Source organism: Eptatretus burgeri, chromosome 4, assembly GCF_056783735.1.
Source record: "Eptatretus burgeri isolate ZD-2024b chromosome 4, Ebu_testis_v1, whole genome shotgun sequence".
NCBI classification, from domain to species: domain Eukaryota; kingdom Metazoa; phylum Chordata; class Myxini; order Myxiniformes; family Myxinidae; genus Eptatretus; species Eptatretus burgeri.
Window position 1 is genome coordinate 59,246,461 of NC_140964.1, and position 26,513 is coordinate 59,272,973.

At 41.7% G+C, this 26,513-nt stretch overlaps 1 protein-coding gene across 6 annotated transcripts in view; it reads left to right on the forward strand.

Moving 5' to 3' along the window:
- INTS11 (integrator complex subunit 11) overlaps nucleotides 1-26,513 on the forward strand; it is a 107,589-nt gene that overhangs the window by 37,984 nt on the left and 43,092 nt on the right. For all 6 annotated transcript variants that reach the window (XM_085878288.1, XM_085878286.1, XM_085878285.1 and 3 more), the window contains 4 exons: nucleotides 929-993; nucleotides 5,053-5,242; nucleotides 19,452-19,535; nucleotides 20,120-20,209. In XM_085878288.1, the coding sequence (XP_085734414.1) occupies nucleotides 929-993; nucleotides 5,053-5,242; nucleotides 19,452-19,535; nucleotides 20,120-20,209 (429 nt within the window). The remainder of the gene's footprint in view (nucleotides 1-928; nucleotides 994-5,052; nucleotides 5,243-19,451; nucleotides 19,536-20,119; nucleotides 20,210-26,513) is intronic.

Here is a 26,513-nt window from a genome sequence, read left to right on the forward strand (position 1 = left end):
CACAAAAGAAACCCCAGAGTTCTTTATTGGACCCTCCAGCCGATGAGAGAGAGAGAGAGACAGAGACAGAGACAGAGACAGAGACAGAGACAGAGAGACACTGACTGAGAAAGACGAGCTGGGGGTCAGAGTCCAGATGGGTACCTAAAGACGTCACAACGCACACATTTAATCCTCCCGCTGAACAAAAGGACGGGGTCCTGACTACACACATACTGAACAAGATAACTGACTTTTCGGACATCTGTATGTTGAGTGCACATCGTTTTCACATTCGTAACGATATTTATAACATCTTCGAAGATGTTAATGCTTTCGGAATAGTTGTTACTGTGCAATAGATTGACAGCCTTTTGTATTGCTTTCCATAAAGACCTGCTCTTGATATGATAGCTAATTATATTTTACTTTGGAATCATAAGCATTGAAAACACTTAATTTTATTCGATAATGCTGTCTGGTGCACCAGGGCAACTGTGTCAAAACTGATTTCTTTAAAAAAAAATTAAAAATATTTTACCCTTTCATGCACTGCGGCGATACATTAAAGTAGGCCGCCAGGAGGCACGAAATTTAAGTTGATTGGCATGCAGGTTCACACGTCCGTGCACGCGCACACACATTCACTCGCTGAATCACTCTCGCTCCCTCGCCCACTGATACACCGACCAATAACAATAGATCCTCCCTTTCGGGCGAGGAAAATTGGAGCTCTAAGCATTTGATTAGTTTGAACATATGCCTTTGAGTTAGTGCAAGTTTCATTTTCAGGATGTTTTGGTTGTGTGTGGGATTTGTATTTTGGGCACATCAGTGGAGAGGTTTGTGGTTTGTTTGCTTACACTGAATGCTCCTGTGTATTTATTTTCTCGGTGCTTTTGTGTTTATGGTAGTTTTGATTTTTTTTATTTTATTTTTTATTTTGCAGGTTTTAATCCCGGTATTTGCTCTTGGCCGTGCTCAAGAGCTGTGCATCTTGCTGGAAACTTTCTGGTGGGTAATCTATCCTCAAAATGTACAGTATAATTTATTAACTAACATTTGAACCAAGGAAAAGAAAACGACAGTTTTTTTTTTGTTTTTTTTAAAGATGCACATCATTTTTATTTTTTTTTGTTGTTGGTGAAGGCTCATGGAAGAGCTAGGACACAGAACAGATCGTTACGCTACATAGCAAAGGGAACAGCAGGAGAAAGGAGAAACTCGAGAAGTGTACTGTGTTTCATGAGTCTCCTACCAGTTAATACCAGTTAACTGGAGGAGACGACAAGTTTGCTCTCCGTCTGTCCGTACGTCCACCTCTGTCTGTCTGTCCTTCCGTTCGTCCATCCCACTTGTGCTTTTTCAGACTTATTTTCCCATACCCTTTAACATATTCAACTGAAACTTGGTCCATGGCTTTATTATGAAAAGACGCAGAACAATCAGGGCGTTTAATAAATGTTTCACAGAGTTATGCTCTTTTTGGATTCAGAAACTATCACACCGGTAGGGGACACGTATTGCAAAGCAATTCTCGCTCTTGTTTAATAATTATTTTTGTCTGAAGACTGTCTTTGGAGTGCATATTATACATGGTAACAAATATAATTGTAGTGTTTTTTTGGTTTTTAGCCAATCCAGAACATCATTTCCGACACAGGCTGTAAACAATAATGCATACTTGTAAAGAAGCCACATTTAAGAGGATTTCTGTCATGAGGTGTCAGGTGTATTTTTTAAATCGGCCTTACAAAATCAAAAGAGAGCCCCGACCCCTTTCAGCACCGAACTCGGTGTCAGTACTTGATTGTAAACAGCTGACGCGTCTGTATTGTTGTTGGCTTTGATTTCACGCGGTGTAATTTAAAATTGGTCGTGTAAAAACAGCCATCTTTACATACACACAGTGAGGAAATGTTAATGGGTTTTTGAGAATGCTTCTTTGTTGGCCACGATTGCAAACGTAGCAAATGCTAAGGCGAGCTCGTGATTGGTTATTTAATGGCCATTCTCACATTCTTATCGTCAAAGGGTTACATTTGAACGGGACCACAGTATTGCAACAGTGTAGGTGCGTATCATACATGGTCTTCTTCTTCTTCTTTCGGCTGCTCCCATTAAGGGTCGCCACAGCGGATCATCCGTATGATCCGCATAGTGATTTGGCACATGTTTTACGCCGGATGCCCTTCCTGACGCAACCCTGGTCGCCTCTTACGACACAGGGATATGGTACACCTATTTTAACCGGGGTATACACCGGCCCAGTATACTGGTACTCATTTCGCCGACCTCGGAAGGATGACAGGCTGAGTCAACCCCTGGTGTATTAATTCAGTGGCCCAACGGGGCTTGAACTGAGGACCTTTTGGATCCCAAGCCGCTGCCCTAACCACTGCGCCAACACCAGGCTGCGTATCATACATGGTAACAAACAAATTCAATGTATTAAATAACAAATTTGGGGTCGTATTATATTCGGAAAATTACGGGATAAAAATCCATACATGCTTAGGCTTTGTCTGTGTACTGGGTTAGAGTGTCCGCTCTGAGTGTGGGAGGTTCAAGCCCCATCCGAATCATACCGAAGACTTAAAAAAAATGGTACGTGCTGCTTTAAATTGGTGGGTAATCTGAGACGAGGGGTAATTTACCATGCCTTGCTTGATGTTCTGCATTTAAAAGGTTAATAGCACGGACAATCCCCAGAGGTTGGCATCCTCAGAGAGGAGGAAATCCCTCCTTCGGGAATGCCCCGCTGAGTGTAATGAGAAAAGCCGCATCATTGTTGTGACGTCACTGGTACCCAGACTACCCCAGGAAGTGACGGCACTCGACGGGTCTGTGTGTGTGTGTGTGTGTGTGTGTGTGTGTGTGTGTGTGTGTGTGTGTGTGTGTGTGTGTGTGTGTGCGTGCGTGCGTGCGTGCGTGCGTGCGTGCGTGCGAGAGAGATAGAGAGAGATAGAGAGAGATTCACGATAAGCCTTAGATCATGTTTCAAAAAAGAAACCAAAAAAATTGCCTCAATGTTGGGATCCCAGGTTCAAATCCCATATAGCTGTGTTTATTCGACTGTTGTCTCGTCTTGATCTCCAACATTTTCTCTCCCTCACTCGTATTCATGGTCATTGATCGGATCTTCGTCTAACTCGTAATGCTGATCCTGTGGCTGGTATTGCTCATAAAATGCTCCCTTTTTGTGATCATGTGTTTATTTTGCTTTACTTTTCCTTCACTGGAAACTTTGCATCAAAAGAGGTCTGTGATGTACCATAGAACATGAACTCTCTGGATATTCAACAGTTCAGTAAGAAATTATGAAACTTTATTCCATTCTTATGCCTCTGTGTAATATGTAAGGAGATGATCCTGAAGAGCTGTTTTTAAATGCCCTTGCTCAGTCTTCTCCACTTGTCACTCCAAAAAGATCTCCAAAATCAAACAAGTGTATCCTTGCTTTAATGCTGATTTTCATTCTCTGAAAACAACCTGCTGCTGATTGGAAAGGAAATACAACAAAATTCGGACAGTTGTTTCGTATGCAGCCTGTGGCTGCTGGTTGCATCATTTTTCTGGAAGTGCAACTGTGCCGCTGATGTGGTGCCGCTGTCACCAGTAAGCTGGCACTTATTTTGCCGGCCTCGGAAGGATGACAGGCTGGGCCAACCCACCCGGTGTTATTTCGACAGCACAACAGAGGCTCAAACTCAAGACCCTAGGATCTCAAGCCAGCCACCTTAACCATTAAGCGAACACCAGGCTTGCATTCAGATAGTGACTCACTCGGTGACTTTTAAAAACCACTACTGTTGATGTCATTAAATCTCTTGCCACAGCTAAAGCCTCAATTTATCATACCTCGTTTTAAAACGACTCGTAGCATGAAGAGGTGATCCTCAATTTGTCGATAAACTTCTAAACAGGGTCCATGTGTTTAGAAGTTCCTTTCCGGGTCCGGTCCTAGCTCCTCGCCTACTGACTCGGTCTGTTTTGCTGCTATTTTCTAGGGCAAGACCTCACTTGTTCCTAGTTCTCTTTCCAAGCATGCTCGTATTCGGATTCCCATACCCTTTGTATTCTCGTCTTCACTCTATTGCTTTTTTGGATCACTTCTCACTTGTTAGTTTACATGTAGACATCCAGGGCACACGCATTCTGCCCGTAACACACTTCTCGTGAAACTCCAAAAATCCAGGCTCGCTGCTCACCTCCAATTCTTTGTTCCTTTTTCAAAAATCTTGGCTGTTGAACCAACTTTCTCAGTCTGTTCAATCTTATCCTTCCCTCCAGGGCTTCAAGATGGCTGTTAACCTCCTCTTCAGGTCATTCAAATCCATATTCATGATCTTCCCACCCTCATTAACCCCCCCCTCCCAATCCAAGCCCACTCACTCCTTCCTTTTTAGGTTAGTTTTTTGGGGTTTTTTTCTCCCATCTCCCTCAACTTGCACTTGTATCTAACTTGTTTACCTCTTGTCGTCCTCATCCCCCTACTCCCCCCCACTTCTCCTCCTCTTCCTTCTCCTCCTCATGCTTTCAATCTTCCCCAACCCATGCTGCCTCAAAGTCTGCCTGTGCTGATGAATTATGCATGATTGGGGGAAAAATCCACTTTGAACTACCTGCAACTGAGGTCATTCCAGCCCAAATCTCAGCTTCTTTTTATAGTCACTAGCAAATGCTACCATGGCTTTTCTGATGGAAATATAAAGAGGGACGGGGGAGAAGTGGGAGAGAGGGAGAGAGAGAGAGAGAGGTCATGGTTGCAAGTTGGCATTTGCAGTTTTGCCTCATCTGCCCATGTACCCGTACACAAATCTTCCTTCCTTTATTATTATTATTATTATTATTATTATTATTATTATTATTATTATTATTTTGCATCACAAACCTTCATGGGGGTTCCCTCAATCCACAGTAGTTGGTTTCATTGAAATCCATAAATTCCTTCTCAAGTTATAGCACGACAAACACAGACAGACAAACAGACAGAGAGAAATGGCTCCTTTCATGATATAGATCTATTTTCATTATATTTGTGTTATGAATAAACATGATGTCTCTTTGCAGGGAGCGGATGAACCTGAAGGCTCCGATCTACTTCTCCACAGGCCTGACGGAGAAGGCAAACCACTACTACAAGCTGTTCATTACATGGACCAATCAGAAGATTCGTAAAACATTTGTACAGCGAAACATGTTTGAATTCAAGCACATAAAGCCTTTTGATCGATCATATACTGACAACCCTGGGCCCATGGTATGTATGGACTGATTTTGTTCAAGCTTTGCACAAAGCCATCACATGATGGTATACATATGCACATCATTTTGTTTCACAAATCGATCAAAGATGGCCGACTGGAGGCCATTTTAGTTGTAAACAAGGACAAATGTGTCCAAGAGCAGCGTCCTAAAGGTTTTATCGGCTAAAAAAAACCAAAAAACAACAACAACTTCCGATATTTCGTCACGTGCCTTGATTAAGCCAATAGCGAGACCTGTCATAGTGTATTTACGTATTTACGAAATATCGTGTATTTACGAAATAAATAATGTATTTACGAAATTACAATATATTAAATGGAATAATCTTTAAATAGTAACGTGAACTTTTCGAAACTTTAAAGCAAATGTCCGAATATATTTAAAAGTTCATGATAGACGCTCTCAAAGGGCACCCTCAATGTGAGGATGTGTACAAGTGTTTAGTATTTCAGGAGATCCGGATCGTGTATATAAAAGAGCCGAGTCCTAATCTAAAGGTTTTGTCTTCACAAGAAGAAGAACAACGCCGATCTCTCCATCTCCATCTCCATCTCCATCTCCATCTCCATCTCCATCTCCATCTCCATCTCCATCTCCATCTCCATCTCTCTCTCTCTCTCTCTCTCTCTCTCTCTCTTAGAGCAGCGTTTGCTACGCGAGACGCTGCTAAAAACAAAACCCAGTATCGAACACATCCTCAACAATTCAAACGTGTATTTACCGATCTTGTTCAGATTTGGCACAAATGTAATGAATGATGGCTGACATACGCACGTCATTTTTTGTCGAGATCAGATCCAAGATGGCTGACTGGCGGCCATTTCGTTACTGACATACGCACGTCATTTTTTGTCGAGATCAGATCCAAGATGGCTGACTGGCGGCCATTTCGTTACTTAAACATGTCCCCATGCATGGTCCGATTTTGTTCACACTTGGCACAAGCAAAGTACACGATGGCATACATGCGTACCTCCCTTTATTTTGTGATCTGAACAAAGATTACCAAGTGGTAGACTGGCGGCCATTTTAGTTATTAAAATAAACCCCGGTATTGAGCATATCCTCAACCATTTCTCAGACATGCATACATTTACCGATCTTGTTCTAATTTTTTTTTTCATACCTATACCATTAAGCATCTTTCATGAAAATTAATAAAAACTTCTGATTACTCTTTTCAATTTCACCCCAACCACCTTTCAGTACAGTTTACAAAAACTGATCAGACTGCATTTTCAACTGAATGATAATTTTCTATTGTCTTCAGTTATAGAATGTGTTTTATAAATAAATAAATAAATTAAATTAAATGTTGTAATGTTTATGCATTTCATTATGTCTCCCCCAAAATATATGAACATTGAATCCCTTCTGTGTGAAATTTGCATTCCCAATCGAAAACATCATACATGTCATGTGACCAACGATATTACACAATATACATAACTACATAACTCACATCATTAATATTCATGATCGAATAACCCAATCATACACAATCTTCCATGTCACATGACCACTCTAGTCAGTTTTGCATACACATCGATCTTGTAAATATGGCCTATCCCTTTAACTCCGGAAAGCAAAATTGCTAAAAACCTATGACATTTTATGTCTTCTTCTCCTTGTTTTTAATATCAACAAGCTGTTTACCCTTCAACAGATAGTTGGTAATAAAAATAATCATGCTATATACCTTCAATGCACAGTTAGTACTCAGTAACTTGTTACGCAGATGACAGCTGGATATGCTGTCTCAGGCATCGTTTAACTGAGCAATAATGTTCACTCTCACATGGCCACCACTCTGTGGTGATCGGCTGGAAAAATCTTAATCACCACCGACGTTTCCATACGTGTCACATGACATACCCAGTTTCAGATTCATGACTGACTCAAGCAGCTTTTCATCAAGGATTCTCCTGTACTTTACACAGTCCATTGTCCCTTCTATAATGACAAGCTTGCCAGTCCCTGCTGATGAAAAGCAGCCCTATAACATGATACTGGTACCACCATGCTCGACAGCAGGGATGGTGTTGACTGGGTGATGTGCAGTGTTAGGCTTGCACCAGACGTAACAATTTGAATGTAGACCAAAAGGTTCAATTTTTTTATCTCGTCTGATCACAAAACTTTTCTCCACATGTGCCTGCAATATCATTGAGATTCTTTTTCGCAAACTCCATACAAGCTATTAGATGCGTCTTTTTCAGTAATGACTTCTTTCTTGCCACCTGTCCTGTCTGTGCCTGTTTGTGGTCAGCATGTTGAGGTCGTGGAGAGATTCACTTACCTTGGCAGTGATATTCATGTCTCTGCTGGCTGTGAGTCAGAGGTCAATAGACGTCTGGGTCGGGCCTGGGGAGTCATGGATTCACTGGATAATGGGGTGTGGCGCTGTGGATACCTGTGCGGGAGGACGAAAGTCCGAGTCTTCAGGTCCTTGGTGCTTCCAGTCTTGCTCTATGGATGCAAGACTTGGACTCTGACCAAGGATCTGAGAAGGAGACTTAATTCCTTTGGTACCAGGTCTCTTCGGAGAATCTGGTTGCTACTAATGCTGGTCGGACTTTGTGTCCAATGAGTGGTTGCTGAGAGAGACTCAAATGAGATTTGTTACCTGCATAGTCCGTGAGCGTCATCTGCGGCTGTATGGACATGTGGCTCGTTTTCCTGACGCTGATCCTGCTCACCAGATTCTCTCAGCGAGGGAGTCTCCTGAGTGGAGGTGGCCAATGGGCCGACCACGTGCCTCATGGTTGCAGCAGGTTGATCGGCATCTCAAGGAGATGGGGATGGGCCACGCATCTGCCTGGGGGATGGCCAGACGGAGGCCCCTGGAGTACCGGTGGAAAGTGGATGCAGCGACACGCTGCTCTGGCGCATGCTCCCATACCTGACCTAACCTGTCAACGGAGGCCAGCTTTGTGAAGGGAACGGGATTTGGTGATTGATGAACACTGACCTCCATCTCAGATATAGAGCCTTACAGATATTTCAGTAATTTTTGGATTTACAGTGACATCTTCAACCAGTTTCTTTCTTGCCCGGCTGCTGAGTTTGGATGGGCAACCTGATCTGGGAAGAGTCTGAGTGGTATGATTCGTCTTCCAGTTTTTAATGATGGATTTCACTGGAGTCAAAGGGATAATGAGTGACTGAAATCCTTCTCATAACCCTCTCCTGAATGGTGCTTCTCCATCACTTTATGTCTGACTTGTTTGGAAAGTCCATTGGTCTTCATTTTTGCCTTGTTGGTTGACTGAGTGAGTTGTACCTTAAAAGTCCTTAGATAAGTGGGGAGCTTAATTTTTAAGTTGAACCACTGATTACTTACAGTTGAAACCTATTACACTTATTTTGTTACCTTTCAAACAAATAATTTTCTCCTGAAGTAATTTAGGATTAATTAGGCAAAGGGTTTGAATACTTACGCAACTGAGAATCATCTGATTTTCTCTGTTAATCTCAATTGTTCACATTTTATCTGCATTTTTTGAGCTTATCACCTTGGAGTAGTTTGCGAAGACTCTATATTGAGTTTGATTTGATGGCATCATGAAATAAGCTCATATCAGGTGGCATTAACTTGTGAAAAATTTGGAGGAAGTGAATACCCCCACAATCACTTCTTACCTTCCATGTTTCATTCTTCCTTATTTCTCCATGACTCACTTTCATGCATCCCCTTTCATCTAATCTTAAAATATTTTCTTCTTTCATTTGTTCATCTCATTCATTCTTGCATTTACCCTCATTCCTGTATATTATGGTCACACTGCCTCTCCACGTGTGCTATGGCAAATCCTTCACTGTTGATTCATTCCCTGCTTTCCCATTTTTCGAAGCCTTCCCATTATCCCACCATGCTCAATTCGGCCTCAACCCCATTATAGCAATGGGCCCAGGTGTCATCAATTCCTGTGTTCTCAAATCCTGCTCGGCTGCACTTGCTTCTTCCTAGTCTGCACTCTTAAGCCAATCCTCCTTTGGCCACCTATCATCTGCTTGGAAGTTATCAAGTCAAAATAAGGATGCAACTGGAAGGGCACTCGGTGCAGCGCATACCTCCACCACGCAGTGCCTGATCTCTGAGAACATATTGAGCCCAATACATTTTTGAAATATCATGCAATGTATTGTCTTTGGCCCTATCTCTTGATGGGGAAGATTCCCTCAAAAAAAATTCCACTGACCGGATCAAGATCTTTTTTTGTTTTTTTGGTATACATTGTCGTGGCTCGTATGAGAGCTAACACACAACACACAACAAGGGGGCAGGAGACAAGATCGGAATTGAAGAGAGTGTGGGGGTTTATTCCAAAGGTGGAAGAAAAGAGGGATGAAAGAGTGAAGGTGAGCAGTGATTCGTGATTTTGGTAGTTTTACCAGAAGGGGGTCCGCTGGCGGACCTTGAGCACCCTGCGGAAATGTGGGGTGGGGTGGGGGATAAATCGCAGACAGAGCGGGGGTGGGGTGGGGGACAAATCGCAGACAGAGCAGGGGAGGGGGGACTGGAGAGGAAACTGTAGAAGACAGAAAGACTACCGACCTGCCTGTGGTGGGAGAGTGAGAGGCCCAAAGACTCAACCTCACCATGGGAGATACCAATGATGCTAAATGCCTTGGTTTCCACAGCGTGAAGCCAAGAAAGGTGAGAGGCAGGAGTACCAGCCCAGAGGGGAGAGCAGTACTTCATCAGGCTGTTGACCGAAAGCTTTGTATCTTGTCAGGAGCTCAGGTGGGCCGAGGAAGAACTTTGCAGGACCGAGGATGCCCAGTCGGCAACTGGTTTTGGATGCCAGCTTGGAAATGTGGCTTTCCCAGGAAAGATCATAGCAGATAGTGAGACCCAAAAGCTTGAATAAAAGGTCTTCTTCCAGAGGATTGTTGAGAAAGTAGATGGGGGGGGTGTGAGGGGGTGGTTGGTGGGTTCCAAATGGTCCTTTCAGAGAGACAGAGTGAGAGTGTGAGATTTATCAGGATTGAAAGACGTGTTCCACGTGTTGGATCAGCTTGTTATTTTATCCAGACCTGCAGAGAGCGAAGAGACTGCTGCTTGCTGATCTGAGGGATCACAGATAGTATAGCAGACTGTGGAATCATCAACAAAGAGATAAAGTGGATTTTCCAGAGTCGGAGATATCATTGATGAAAACCAGAAAAACAACAGGGCCCAGAACGCTCCCTTGAGGAACTCCAGCCTGGACAGGAAGAGGGGGATGGGAGAATTCCATTTAAGGCCACATGCTGATTGTGACAGGAGATGAAGTCTGTGAGCCATGAGTGGAGATGGCCTTGGATACCATAGGAAGAGAGTTGGGTGAACAGGGCAGGGTGCCAGACCGTGTCACAATCACGCGATATGTCTCCGGATATGGCTCTGATTTCATGTCTGACATTGAGGACCTCCATCCATTGTTGGGAGAGCAGAAGCAGCATATCCAGGGTAGAGTGACCTGGTCTGAAACCAAATTGGTGATCGGAAATCAAGCCATTGGAGAAGAGGAAGGATTTAATGGCTGAAGTGATGATGGATTCCATAACCTTGCTGATGATTGGGAGAAGGCTGACTGGTCTGAAGTTGCAGGGATCTGTTTTTACACTTTTTTAATGCAGAACTGTAATGTTAGCTGATTTCCAAGCAGATGGCAGATGACCTTGAGCAAAATGAGAGAGGGTGAGCAAGAGCAGAGGAGCAGGTTTTTAGGACACGTGGGCTGATGCCGTCTTTATCGGTTGCAAAATCTGAGGCGAGGTTTGACAGCAAGCTGTCCACCTTGTCAGGAGAAAAGGACACAGAGTCCAGGAACAGCTGGGTGCGACTGTGTAAGGTGGGTACAGAAAGTGGTGGGTTTCGGACACAGGATTTCAATGCAAACACCGAGTTTAGGCAATCAGCCTTTTCAAGTGTCGTGTCAGCAGTGTGGCCATTTGAGGTAAGTGAGGGGATGGAGGGGGAACATACACCAGAAACAGATTTGATTAGATGCCATCAGGATTTGGAGGAGGGAGAGAGGTTTGAGTGTTCAGACTTGAGATTAGAAAGATGTTTTCTGGCTCTCCTGAGGGTAGATACACACTTGTTCCGAGCTTTATCGAAGGAACTGAGATTACCCTCAGTTGGGTTTGTTTTCCATGAGGCAAAGGCAAGTTGTTTCAGCTCAACTGCCTGGCCACAAGCTTCAGTGAACCATGGGCGGGATGAAGGGTAGAACAACTGAAGACGAGAGGGAATAAGTCTGTGCCTGAGAGAGACCAAGTTTCTTTGAAAGAATTACCAAAATCTAATCATTTCATCTTCATCACACACCCAACCTGCCCACCAAATTTCATCCGATTCCGTGCACAACTTTTTGATATCTCCTGCACACAAACAGAGAAATAGAAAGACAGGATTGAAAACATAATCTCTTTCCACCTTTGATGGTGGAGGTAATAACATATCCTCCCAACTACAGACCAGTCAGCTTATTTCCAATTATAAACAGTCATGGAATTCATCATTGCTATTGACATCATCTGTTTTTCTTTTCCATCAGCCTCATCTCTGACCATTGATTTTGATTCCATCCCGTTCACTCAGCTCTGTATCTACTGCAGTGTTCTTCTCTCAGAAATTGCTGGGGGAACTGGGGCCTTGAATCTCAAGAGTTCAGAACTGTCACCCTGGATTCTGGACATACAGGGTGTCCACAGATTATTGTTCCAAATTAAAACCTAAAAAAAGAGAAAGAAATTTGATGCAATGATGGGATTTACTGACATGCGAAAGAACATTTGTCGAAGTTTTTCTGTCAAGATTATCATCTGAATCTGAATGGACTTGTGGGGACTGCGCTTGAATGACCCACAGACGTGTTCAACACCCTCACCACTTCCTTGTGCTTGGCTGGCCTGCCTCCTTCCTTTGTAGGATGCTGCGAGTCTCCATAAATTTTTGTGCCACTCAATCGTTTTTCTCAATGGTGGCTGCCTTCGGTAGTTTGGCCTGAAACTTCGTTGAACCTGTGTCGGCGATTCGATCTCTATAAACCAGGCAACACACACCGCTTTTTCTTGAGTAAATGAGATGTTACATGTCACCAGCCAATAAAACTTTGAGAAATGTTCTCACACATGCGTCAAACTGCATCGTTGCATCCCATTTCATTTTTATTTATTTATTAGTTTTAAATTTGGAACTTTATTTTGTGGACACTGTATATTGAGCATTCGACACTGTCTGCCATAACGTACTGCTCTGCTTCCTAATCTTTTCAGCCTGCGGTATACATGGCTGCTTCCACACCTCGCTTTCTTGCCTTCTCCACTCACACAGTCAAAGTGATGCTGTCAATTGAACCATCTGCTCCTCTCCCAGTGGAGTGTGTAGTTTGTCTCAGGCCCAATCTTTTTCCTCATCTACATAAACCACCTATCCGATACTGTGGCAAACCCTCTTTTCCTTTTTTGCAGATGATTCCACTTCATGTCATAGTTCCCGTGAGGTCGATTCATTACAATATTGTGTTGAGCGATCAACGCCCATCATGAAAGCGGTTACGGGTCATCCTCGTCACGTGAAGAAATCAAAAGGAATCCTTTATAATGCATGATCTGTGTACGCTTTCATAACAAACAAGAACGACTTCAGAAGGAACCGACTGGAAACATAGCATTATTCGCTGCTGGCGTGTGGGTTGCTCACAACCTGTCGGATGTGGACCTGCTGGCACCAGCTCCACCCTCATAATGACATGGCTACAGATGCAGACTTCCAAGATCACGTCTCCATTCCATCCTCAACCTGGTTCTACACTGTCTATGATGTATTTATTTTGATTAATTAGGTTTCTGACAGCAACTTTGCTATCAAAAGCAATCAAACTGGTTTTGACATTTTACCTTGGTGTCTACCTGTTTTAAAAGTGAAACAAACCCGGGCTGTGTGTACATGGATAAAAACAAACAAACAAAAGTCCTGCTGAGCTGGAATTGATTGGATTATCGCTTGATAAATGGAACATATCTTTAAATCCTGGCTAATCTTGCAGTTTCACCTTGTTGCTCCTGAAAACTTTCAAACCTATTTTCATGGTCAACCACTTGAAGAGGTTGACTTCCTTGAACTTTTAGTTCTCATGATCATCCATGACCTCAACTGACGAAATAGCAAAGCTGGCCTCCAAAGTCAGCCACCCAAGTAATTCCTTGAAAAGTCTGAACTACTCATAACCTTCAAGTGCTGTCCTTTGTGCGATGGGGTACTGCTTTCCCTTGTGTGCTGGCAGGCACCCAAACCTGACATCTGTTTACTGGATTTTGTGGAATCTAAAGCTATCAACATTTTGGCAACTCCCACAATAAGGCCGAAGCACAAGGCTGTGCCTGGTTGCTCTCACATTATAAACACTGGTTGGTTGCTCTCACATTACAAACATGTAATGTAGCCTTTCTGGCTTTTCCCCCCATCTATTCTCCAGTCTAGCCTCCTTTGCTTTCGCAGCCCAACATTCACCCCCAGCTCTTCTCTGACACACATGTTGTTATTTTACGCCTTCCGCGATAAACTCCCAAAATCCTCGATGACTCGCATGTTCTTCTTCTTGTTGCTCGCCTCCACTCTTTTGGTCCTCTTTTGTTTTTTTCTTCCTGTTTGTGGTTCTCCTTCTGGAGATTCTTCAATCGTATTCTTCCCAACGGGGCTTCAAACAGGTAGTACATCACCATCTCATGTTCTCTCCCTCCCATCCTTACCCACAATCTTTTCTACCCCCAGTAATCCTACCTAACCCAACCCTCTTAGTTGCACCTTCTCATGTTTAATTCTTTCCTCTCTTTTCCTGTTTGTGCATTCCTTTGCTTGGTGTGTCACTGTGGCCCCGCTGTCAGCACGTTGCATTTTACCCTTTGTCACTTTGCTCTTCCATGTGCTTAAGTTTTATATGCAAAAAACCCCTTCTTTCACTGGATAGTCCCGATTTGGTTATCTTCCTCACTGATTTTTCCTTGTCGCACCTTGATGGACCCTATGATCGTGCGTATCATTGCGGTATACCTCCGTAACTTCCTTTACTCTACCCCTTCCCCGCCCAGTCCCACCATTCCCTCTGGAACATAACCCGTCTCTGAAACAATGTCACGTTTAGCTGCATAGTCAACCGCTCTCCCAAGTATGATGATTCTTTGTATAAGGGTCTACTCATACCAGCCAACATCGACTTCTACCAAAAAATTACTTTTCCTTATCTATAGCATCTTCCCACTTCCACCAGTCCAGCTGGTTTAGCACCAGTCCACATGTCAGTGTCTATGGTACTGCAGCAAGGCCCATTTTTGACACTTTAGGCCTCACCATATCTGTTGCATTTCCAAAACCCATTCCACTTGATTGTTTCCACTTTTTTCAAGAACTGATCTGTCCAACTTCTGAAATCTCTCATACTTTTCCTCAGTTCCTCTGGAAATGTCTTTTTCTGGCACTCTTCAGGGAATCTCCAAGGCACTGGCAGACCTCAGTCTGGATTGAATGTTGGGCAAATCAGTCTGGCCTGTGGTTAGTCATCTATCTCATTAACTGGTCTGCTTTCTTTTGATTTATGGTTTTGGTGCAATTGATATCCAGGGTCCCTCCTGGGACTGCCGATTTGATTCACTACACAGCAGCAGGTTGTTTTGAACACTCTTCTCTCCAATTTTCTGCCTGTAGAAAATGGCATCCCTCAAGATAGCACTCTTGATCGACATCACTAACCTCTTTCATCATTGGAAAGTTAATTTGTGTCACTTTGCAGACTACTTACACCTCTCCGCCAGGCAGATTTTGGCAACATCTTTCGGCCACTCTTCAGAATAAAGTCATCAAGCAGGAACATGTAATTTAATGCAAGAAAGACCCATACTTTCATCAGGTCACCCCACAATGGTCATCTGGCAAATCTAATTGCCCTGTACGCGGAGCGCAAAGTGGAGTTTTATATTTAATTTTGAGCAATATACAACACAAATCGCACCATTATTGATTACTTTGGCTCTGAATTTGGCAAATTGTATGAAGTCCCGGGTACGCATGTGCACAGTTTGGTAAAGCAATTGTCTGTCTGCCTGGCAGTCAAATAAAATTTAAAATCATTCCAAACAGGAAACATACTGTTTTTGGGGATGTCATGAAAGATACAAACAAGAGGCACGAATAACTAATTTGATGTGTTCAATAACGTGGTGTAAAAGAGGGTGCATCAGCGGTGGTACACTAACGATTCAATGCGTTTTTAAATTTATTTTTCCTCTACAATCTTTAAAACCTTTATTTTATTTCAATTGAATTATATTTGAAAACCGTAGAACACGAATCGCTCTGTTTGCACTCCCACAAGCTTTCAGTTTAGCAGTACTTGGGTAAAATTGTACGCCGTCTTGACCAATCAAATTTTCTGTGCGTTCTGAGGGTCGAGTAACATCGAGATTCAGACAAAATGGAGGCACCTGGCGATGCAACAACAGAGCTAACTTCGTCCAAAATACCTGTTTGTTTTGTGCATCTTTTTCACAAAAATCGTTCCAAAATCATCAGTTTCTCGAGGAGTAGGTGGCAGAAGGTTCACCTCTGGACTGTTCCGTTTGACCCGTCGGCATCGTATGGTTGCCATCGCATCTTTTATCGCAAGTTTACGAACAAAGCTAACGTAGATCTTGCTCAGAAACACAATGTAAGAGTTGAAAAGACCCTCCCCATGTTCTTTTTCTCAATAATGTGTGGAGTCAGGTGTTCTATAACTCTCTAGTTGGTTTCTTTGGGAGGGATACAATTTATATAAGCTCTTGGACCTCACTATAAGCTATACTAGCATAACCCGCGCTCTGCGCGACATGTTGGGGTGGGTGTGTTTGAGAAAGGAACTGATGCAGAGTATCAGTAGTAATTTTACTTTAATACAGTAAGTGGAATACGATTTCACTGTTTCAGAACCATTTTATTTACTTTTTTTTGTACCATGCACCTCATATGGTCTTTGAGATAATGTAAGCCGAATATCACGTTACTTGAGCGCAGAACAAAGTCGAAGATAGCGCGACACGAAACCACAAACTCGGAAATAATATATTAGATGCTTTACTTGGTTTCCATGTTTCCAAACTAGGATCAAAAACTTTCCACCAATATCTCGGAGATTCCTTTACTCGACTCCACAGGCCGAAGTTATTATTCTGTCATACTCAGCTTGTTATGGTGTCGAGCTCGGCTTTCATCCAAAGTGTCATAGAAAATAAGGATTGGTACTTTTGCTTGTCATCTTGTCCCACTTTGAGGCTTTTGAGTGCAAGGCTGTCCATGTCATTTGTATCTTGTGAATGGGAATGGACTGAGCCTCAGTTTGATTCTTTTAAAAAATTATTACTGTTGGTAGGTCTGTGGTTTTGCAGTCTCTTACCAGCTCCCTTTTAGTCTTGCTCCTCCCTCCTTCTCACCTCTCTGCCCAGCCTCTGCCTTTCCAGGTGGCACACCTTCTCTCAGAAACCCTTGCCATGTTCCCTTCTCCAATTCAAAACTTGCTTTGTCCTCCATTCATTCACCCCACACCCCTTTTTCTCTTGTTTGGAGAACCATCCTCCCAATCTTTTTTTTTCTCGTACTCTTTCATCCAGGACTTCATATCTGCAGTCCACTGCCACCTCATGGTTTTTTTTTTTTTTTCCCCCCATTTCAATATCGCTTTACTACACCTGCCGAGACCCTGCTTTCTTTCACCTGCAACTCATCTCCTTTGGTGGTGCATCTGTTTGTTCATCTCCTCCTCTTTTCCTCTTCATTCCATTCTATGCCAATTAACCCTTTGCCTCCTATTGTTCTGCTCTTCCATGAGTCTGAATCCCTAAATAAAAATAACAAGGTAAGGGAAGAATTAGTAGAGCATACCTTGGACATTAATATTGGTTCATGAGCGCCAGCCAGAGTGACCACTATATTCGTTATATCTGTGTGTCTGTCTGTCTGTCAGTCTGTGTGTTTGTCTGTCCAGAACATAAGTCCGTGCACTTTGATCCGATCTTGATGAAACTTGGTTATGTATTCGATATCAATGTCTAGTTGTATTTTCCTGGATGAGGGTATGCTACGCCCATTGTGGGTGGAGCCATGCCCCAAAAATAGTCATTTTTAGGGGGTAGTCAGATTAAAAATCTATCTTCTCCTAGGGAATTGACTGAATGGAATGGGTTCTTCGGTATTTGAATAGCAAAATGAATTATGTAAAACTCGTCGTTGTCCGATTTTTCATTTTCGTCCCAAGGTCAAAAACTTAGAAAATTGCGAATTTTGACATAAAAATCATGCGATGGCCCAAACTTTGAGAGCGAGGATGACAATATTTTTTTATGCATAATCTTTAGGTCATTCCCCACCTAAAGTCTTGAAACCATTTTTCTCTATCTCGAACACCTTGCCTGTGGCGCCCCCTTCAAGTTTGTTTTTATGCTGATTTCATCAAAGTATGGATAATCCGAGGAGTGCGAAATGCCATATAGCCAAAATGACATTATATTGTTCCTGGAATGTTCCAGAGGATGTTTTGCACCAAAGGTCATAATCCTTGACCTTTGACCTTTAAAGTTCACAAAGGTCAAATTTTCAAAGTTGTGGGAATCGAACCGGGTTTTCGACCTTCTTCGACGAACTAACTCCAATAAGCTATAACACGTATCCTGTTTCCTTATTTTAATGTCCACAACATTGTTTTGTGACCTTTAAAGGTTATGCAAAGGTCAATTTTTAAAGTTGTTGAACGAAACCGGGTTTTCTACATTTTTCAGCTCATAACCTGTCACCCGTTCCACATCATGTTGATCATTTTCTCCACTGCATTGTCGGTGTCCTTGGTTTTGTCAAATAAAGGTCACATTTTCAAAGTTATCAGAATTGAACCGGAATTGAAAAGGTGGTTTGGAATGAATTTATTGGCATTTGTCAAGAAAACTTTGAAATGCGTGGTCGTATTCTGGTAGTGATGACACATTCACATAATTTCCTTGTATTTTCAGATGAAAAATCAGCCATGAGTCCGAACTCTTATTACTTCATCTAGTGTCGTCTCTTTGAGAAATGTTTCTCCATAATATCGCTTCATATAAGGCATTTCATGAGCTCAGTTTATTTCATTGGATGAAGTAAAAATGAAACAGAATCATAAGATCATGATTTACTATTTTTCAGGCACCGCACCGTGCACCAATGCCGCAGTCACTGGTAACTCACCATACCATACATTACCATATCTGAGTCAGAGAAAATACCGCTCGTGAACCATCGTCGTCTTCAGACTTGTTTAATTTTACTTTTGTTTTCTGTATTCCTAACTGTTTCGTGTAAAAGCAACAACCTCTACCATTTCAAGGTCTGGAGCTTATGTTCCTTTTTACCTTCGCCACCGAAGGTGTATGATTATGTTTTCACCTCTGTCTGTCTGTCTTTGTTTTTGAGCAAGATACCTCAAAAGTTACGGACGCATTTGGACAAAAGTTGGTGGACAGCTTGGGTATGTGACACGGACAAAATGATTAGATTTTGGTGAAGATCCGGATCCGAGAATGTTTTAAGTGACTTTTCACCATTGGGAGCTGGGCCTAAAATTTGGTCCGTCCATAACTTTTGAGATATCAGAAACTTGGTGGATGAGTTGGCTTGGTGACAAGAACAAGCCGATTTAAATTTTCGTTCAGGTCCGAATCCAGATCCAGCCTATCAGTGGGATACAAAACGTATACTAATGAGTCTGGCGGAGGTATGCACTCTACCCATGGCTATGAATCCATATCGATCATGGCCTGTGCATCATCATGGCAGAAAGTGAGAAACTTGCTTAGAAAAGTAATAACCCCCAAATACTTTGAAGAATGTATATGATAATCAATTTCATTGGTTCCTGAAAGCTGCCTCACATTATTAATATATTTTTTTAATGTTTTGACTTCTGACTATTACAGGTTGACATGTACTGTGTAGTATATGCTGGATAACAACATTCTTCCCAAAATTATAATTGTTCAGCCTCGTGGTGGGATAATAAAGGCTCATGGGGCAGGAATGTGTTGAACGTTCAACAGAGTTCAAATGATTAACGTCTGTATTTAAAGTGACAGCACCCACTGGCCTCTTGATTAGGCTATTTTAGTGATAATTCTGATATTCCTTTTCCTTGTGCTTTGCTTTCCATCAGGTCGTATTTGCCACTCCAGGAATGCTGCACGCCGGGCAATCCTTACAGATCTTCAAGCGATGGGCTGGTAGTGATAAAAACATGGTGCGTTTCTCTTGACATTGCAAAGATGCCTTTCGGCCTGCCTGCGGAACTTCACGAATGATCTTGTGAAATACGTTTTGTCAGTTTGGCCCCACTGGATCCATCGCACCTGTTTTGACAAGATGTTGAGTTTCAAATTTGGGATTTTATAGACAGGAAAACCTTTTCTCTCCGTAATGATATTGTTTTAATATGCCAAATGTGTGTGCTCGTTGCCATGAGTATCATTTTCCATCTGAACCCATGGCTTATAATTCTAGAAACGCAGGTTCAAATCCCTTGTAATTATATGTAAAGGGTGTCCCACATTGATTATACAGATGGGACAATGCCATCCACAGAATAGCATATTCCATAGCACAGCAACACTTGATGGTACCATGCCAGAATGTTATATTTTTGCAAATTTTATATAAAATCCATTTATCATCCCAGAATTAAACACGTCAGAGGCAACTGGGACCTACCATATTGATGATATTACTATGCTGTGTTTACTTGTGCAAGCAAGGTTTCTTTGTGCCAAAGCCTTTTATTTCTCCTTTATTCCCCACCAAACTAATTTGGTTGTGGTTTCATTTCAGGTGATTATGCCAGGGTACTGTGTCCAAGGAACTATTGGGCACAAAATCCTGAGTGGACAGCGCAAGCTGGAGATGGAGGGAAGGCAGACAGTAAGAAATCCCTTTGGAAAAGAATGTTTGTCGGAATGTAGTTTCATCCTCATATATTTGCATCCCTGGCCTAATGTTCAAAGACACTGCAGTATACCATTTGAGTTTCCCTGGGATAATATATATTTTATTATAAAGTGATCAATATATGCATTTTTTTTAATGGAAACTCCTTAAAATACTTATTGCAGTGAGAATAACATTCATTTTATGACTCTGCAGCCGAAAGCCAGAGGCATGATCTTTTCCCTTTGTCAGTCTGTGGCCCATCTGTTATAGTTTTTTTTTATTACCATGATAACTTGTGAACCACGGAAAGGATTTCAACCAAACTTAGCACAAGTATGAACTGTAATAAGAAGTTCAGGTGATTCATTTTTGGGATCACAGACTCGATGGTGCAATGGTTAGACTGTCCACTTCGAGTCTGGGATGTCGGGTTAAAACCCCGGACGAGTCGCACCAAAGACTTAAAAAAGGTACGTGCTGCTTCCTTGCTTGACGTTTAGCATTTGAAAAGTTGAGAACACGGACAATCCCCATAGGTTGGCATCTATGTGGAGGAGGAAATTCCTCCTTAAGAATGCCCCGCTCAGTGCGGCGAGAAAAGCGGCACCATTTTTGTGACGTCATTGGTACCCAGAGTACCTCGGGAGGTGACAGCACTCCCCAAAGATCAGTGGCTGTGCTTGTCTCATTTAACATTTGTGCGTTGGGTCACGTATCTCATCTGTATATCCATGAGTGTGTATGGCAGCTTCACTACGAGTCTTAGATCATGTAAAATTTTAAAAAGTCAAAGGTCATGTGTCCTTTCCTTGAAAAGCTTTGTTCCTGTGATAACTTTTTCACCACTGAAGGTATTTCAACTAAACTTCATACAAATATGGACTGCAGAACAAATATGAACTGATTAGAGTTTGGGGTCAAAAGGTCAAAGGTCACATGATCTTTGATTGAACAAAAAAAAATTACCACGATAACGTGAATCGCTGAAGGAATTCAAAACAAACTTGGTACAAGTATGAACTACAGAACAAAGATGAACTGATTATATTGTGGATTCAAAAGATCAAAGGTCAAAGATCATGCATTCATCCTTAAATTGAAAATCATTTTGCAGACCATATCTCGACTTGGAGGCATCTGAAATCTCTCTTCTAACACACACACACACACACACACACACACACACACACACACACACACACACACACACACACACACACACACACACACACACACACACACACACACACACACACACACACACACACACACACACACACACACACACACCTGACCTCTAATTGCGATCAAACGTAACAGTGTGTTGACGCCAAATTGGGCAGAAGCTTAGTCGTCAATGCATTTGTGTAAAATTATATTTCCATGTTTCTTTTTCATTCCATTTAACATTTAATTTAACAGATCTGAGTACAATCTATACATTTCGTAAATATCAGTGTGTGTTATTGTGTCTCCCTCGTAACTCCAAAACCATGAAATCTAGCGGCCAGGAACTTTGTATGCATACCAAGGGATCTCCAAGGGGAGTGCATGAATGAAAACTGGGTGTTTGGGTAAATATAAACATCCCTTTTGAAGATAATTAACTTGTCTCACCATGGAAATACAAAAACAGGCTTATCCTTGGTCAGCCCGCTCTCCCTCACAGGGATCTTAATCTGCCATTTGTTTCGGCCTGCTCAAAAATGCCTTGCCTTTGAACCACGATGTATGCTCACTGACTAATTAAAGTATATAATCGAAACCTGTCTTTAGATTTGAGGATCCATGCATGTGGACTAATGAAGTGTGTAAACCTGGAGTGAAATCTGAAAATTTATAGCAATTAATGATTATTACAACTGTGTATTTACGTACGTACTTTAAGCAAAATAAGGCTGTGATCCCTCCTCCTCCATATTTACAAATTGCGAAAGCATTAAACTTAATTTTTTCTACTGTTCGGAGAATTATTTTGAGTGAAGAAAAGATTAAGGAATGTGCCTAAAGTGTAACTTAATTACATGCAACAAAAATAATTGTGATAAAGTGCTCATCATCGAATGCCTGATCTTCGCTGTGTACGTCGCTAATCGCCTGCCAAGCCAGCCATTCCTTATCAACCGTTTTGTTGGAACGCTTGCTTGGGTGCTTGGGCCGCACCACTGTTTCACTATTCTCTTATCTTTCCACAATTTGCTTTATTTGTCTTTTTGCTTAAATATTTGTAATGACTTTGTTACTCAACTTTGAGTGCTGTTCTTCAATGTTTATTTGTTTGCAAGCCATGGTGATACAGTCGACTGGTCTTTTTTCCCCCATGGCAATACAGTCCTTTTTTGGGCCGGGTGGAACAGGCCTATTTGTTGGATTTAAATCTATAATTTTTTTTTTAACACGAGATTGCATTGTTTCACCTTTTTTTGCAATCTGCTTTCATTTAGGATGTTATTTCATTTCATAAGAAGCTTGGAATGATGTTATCTTCTATATAAAAGCGAATGAGATGTTTGTTTGTGACACTACTCCTTTGACCTTCCAAGGTTAATCGTGATGAAACTTTATAGGATCACTTCTTTTTTCTTTTTTTTAACCACGACACACCTTACTCGGGGTTTTAAACAGTTATTTTCTAACTTATAAATATGAGCTACCACCTGTCACGGGGAAAGGGTGGGAATCAGATGGAGGTGGTGTGGGATGGGAGGAGGGATGGAAGGAGTGGGGTTGGAGTCTGGAGAGAGGGGCGTGGTGTCGGACGAGGGAGGGGAATGGGTGTGGTGGTAAGAGGCAGGGAGGGAGTGGGATTAGGGAGTGGGAGGAGGCACCAAGCACTATCCGGAGTTGCTTTGCAATGCCAGGTATCTTTGCTGGTGTACAATAATTGTGCAATAATTTGAGAAGAGTTGCGTTTTTTTTTTTTTTTTTTTTTGTTTCACCTCTATGCATGCTTGAACCGCTGGATGGAATGAGTTTAAAACTGGTGGTTGTACTGTGCATCATGGGCGGTGGTTTAAAAAAAAAAAACAGTCCCAGGGTGTCTAGGTGGGAGAGGACCCTAATTCTCTCTATGTAAATATGTGTGGCATGTAGTGCCATTGAAGGCTGAATCCATTTTAATTAGCAATGTCATCTAATGCTGTGCGTTGTCCACTTCAGATAAGTTTGTACACACAGGCAATGTTTTGTGTGGACATGGTCTCCCATGGTTTCATCAAACACTGTTCATCACACACACCTTCTCTGCCTCCTCCAACCTTTTCTATCCACCTGTATACATTTGTTCAGTTCAGGCATGATGCTGCATCGTGTACACTCATTCATCAGTAAATTTAAATTCCACGCTGAATGCCTTTCACCCAGAGAAAACAGACAACTGTGAGTTGATCCTCACAAGTATAACCTTCCAACGGTGCCACCATCCTGGTCACATGATTTAAAGTTGCACGTCTGTAACCAAAGATTATAACCCAATTTGCACACAATGCAGGGGTGCCAACAAACATTGATGGAGGTACACAGGCATGTGTATCATCACTTATGTGACCCTGGAATTAAAAGTGGTGAAATTTATTGACTCGCTCGTATAAAAGCACCAATTAAGATATTTTTTCATTGGAACTTATATAAAGTTGTGACCATTCAACTGTCGAATTGGTTTTGTGTAGTTGCTCGATATTCAGTGACGGTGCAGAATAGACTTCGTAACATCAAAGTTGCAAACATCTTATAATGTGGAACGCCTGACAGGATGGCTGAGAGGTGTGAACACTCGCTTCGAAGCTGTCTAGCTTGGGTTTGAATCTATAAACTGCCCAGATATAAACTGTCACCCCATTGTTTTACAGGCAGGGTGATTCATCAACGTGTGTGCCGTCCCTCGGATGGACGGTAAACTGGGTGTCCTTAGTTTGTTAATTCCACATTAGTTTGTGGACATTAATGATCCCACAATATCTTTCGTGGAGAGTGGGTGAGATATTGTTGGCACCTTGAAGAAATATTCCTGCCCCAGCCGACATCATTTTTTTTATTTTTAGGAATCTCAGTGTCCATTAATCTCCGATTTAAGCATGAGCAGATTAGCAATGGTTTGCACATGGGTCAAAATAGATTTGCAAATTTTAGAAATACATGGGAGGTTTGAAAGCATCGAGTCCATCGTGTGACATGAAGATGAAATCATGAAACTATGGAAGCAGAGACCAGTTGATGAATTTTCTCTCTGGGGTTGAACTGCCTGTGGATTTACCTTTTTCTAAGAATGGATGCACAGCCAAGAACAACAAACTCACTCTTGGCAGCATTGAGTTTGAGAAGTTTTGTTGAGAATTCATAGTTGTGGAAGAGCTTCTCACAATTAATGTTTAACAGACAACTCGATCTGGGTTGTTAGGGGAAAGTCATTATAAATGGTGATAGTTGAGAGAACTGGATCCAGTAAAGAAGTTTTATTTTTTTCCTCCTTTCTGCGTTATCGATAAATTGACTGGACAGCATCTTGGCCGACAGGTAAGAACTGAATTAAAACTTGTGTTACCGTATTTTTCGACATATAAGTTGGTCGATGTGGAGTATAAGTCGAATTGGCTAATTTTTCCCATTTTTCTTTCCTTCGTTCACAAAATAAACTGATCATTGAAATTTTTTTTATAGCTGTTATTGGAAATCTTTCATATTCACGTGGATGAACATGGAGATAACAAAACTGAACCAAGGTTTATGAATTGGGTCTTATGACTAGCCAGCAGTGTTTATCGTAGATGTACAAACTGCGTGGTGCATTTAGAATTTTCAAAGGGCGGGTCCAGAGTTACCAAAACATGAATGAAAACGACCAAGCAATATATTATGATCAGGTGTGTTAGAAGCAGCAGATAGTTCCAAGAGTATGAGGAATGGAGCTGATCCCAAGGCCATCTTGTACAAAATAACATTTGTGACCTTCAGAACAACAGTTTCATTGCTATGTAACTGTTTGAAACCAGGCTGGAAGGGTTTTTGAAAGAGAATGCTGGTAAAAGCATTCCAGACGCTCTTTGGCAATCGCATGTTCTTGAATCTTGGAAATGAAAGGTAAAAGAGAAACCTGTCTAATTTGGAAGAGGTTTGTAACTTGTGAGGGCTTCTTCAAGATGGGAATTGTTTTATAGCATGTTTATATGAAGAAGGAATTGTCTACAATGAAATGGAGTAATTGATTATCTATTATAACTAGATGATGTGTGTGTGTCATGTTTTTTTTGTAGAGTTCTGTTTGAGTATTCTGATGTGAAATGTGATGCACCAAAATGATCGTCTCGACCTCCTGAGTTGATTAGGCTAATTAACTCCAAAAAAATCTGTTAGAATTCCCATGTTTTTAACGCACACCATGTTAAGGTATAGAAAGCAGCTTAAAACGTCCTTCAACCACAGCATGGCATTCTAATCACAAAATAAATAACAAAAACAATGATAACATTGTAACAAAGCATATAGTAATTAATACTAATAATATTTACAACAATAATAAGAATAGTAGTATCATATTGAAATAATAGTAGTGAACATTTAATCCCCGCGCTGGCCCCAAGCACATCTGGGCTTTGTGAAAGGCAAACTCATCCTGTCAAACAGTACAGCAGGTGGGTGTGCATCAAGGCTGTGAAGACCAATGGAAATTTGGTCCATTGGACCAAGGGGCCCACTAGTCATTATAAATGGTGATAGTTGAGAGAACTGGATCCAGTAAAGAAGTTTTATTTTTTTCCTCCTTTCTGCGTTATCGATAAATTGACTGGACAGCATCTTTGCCGACAGGTAAGAACTGAATTAAAACTTGTGTTACCGTATTTTTCGACATATAAGTTGGTCGATGTGGAGTATAAGTCGAATTGGCTAATTTTTCCCATTTTTCTTTCCTTCGTTCATAAATAAGTCGATTCAGAGTATAAGATGAAGCCAGATCAATTATGGTAGTTAGCAAATCTGTCTTTCAATCAGGATAATGGAGGTGTTAAGTCCTTCCTGATGCTCATCATCGCTGCTTCCAATACTTCCACGGTCATGAATATTATTGAGCTGTTTTGTGAATATTATTTGAATTACTTTGTTGGATGACCTTTCAGATAAATTAGAAATGGAAATAGTTTTTCATCATGTTTGTTATCATATAGAAATTTAAAACAAGCTACAGAATCATAGTTAGCACTGACTCAGAGGACATTCCATTTTGTCAGGTATTATCAAAAGGTCTGACCTGGTGAAGACAGCCAGACGGTGGCGAGGGAAATTGGCATCTGCTGAATAGTGC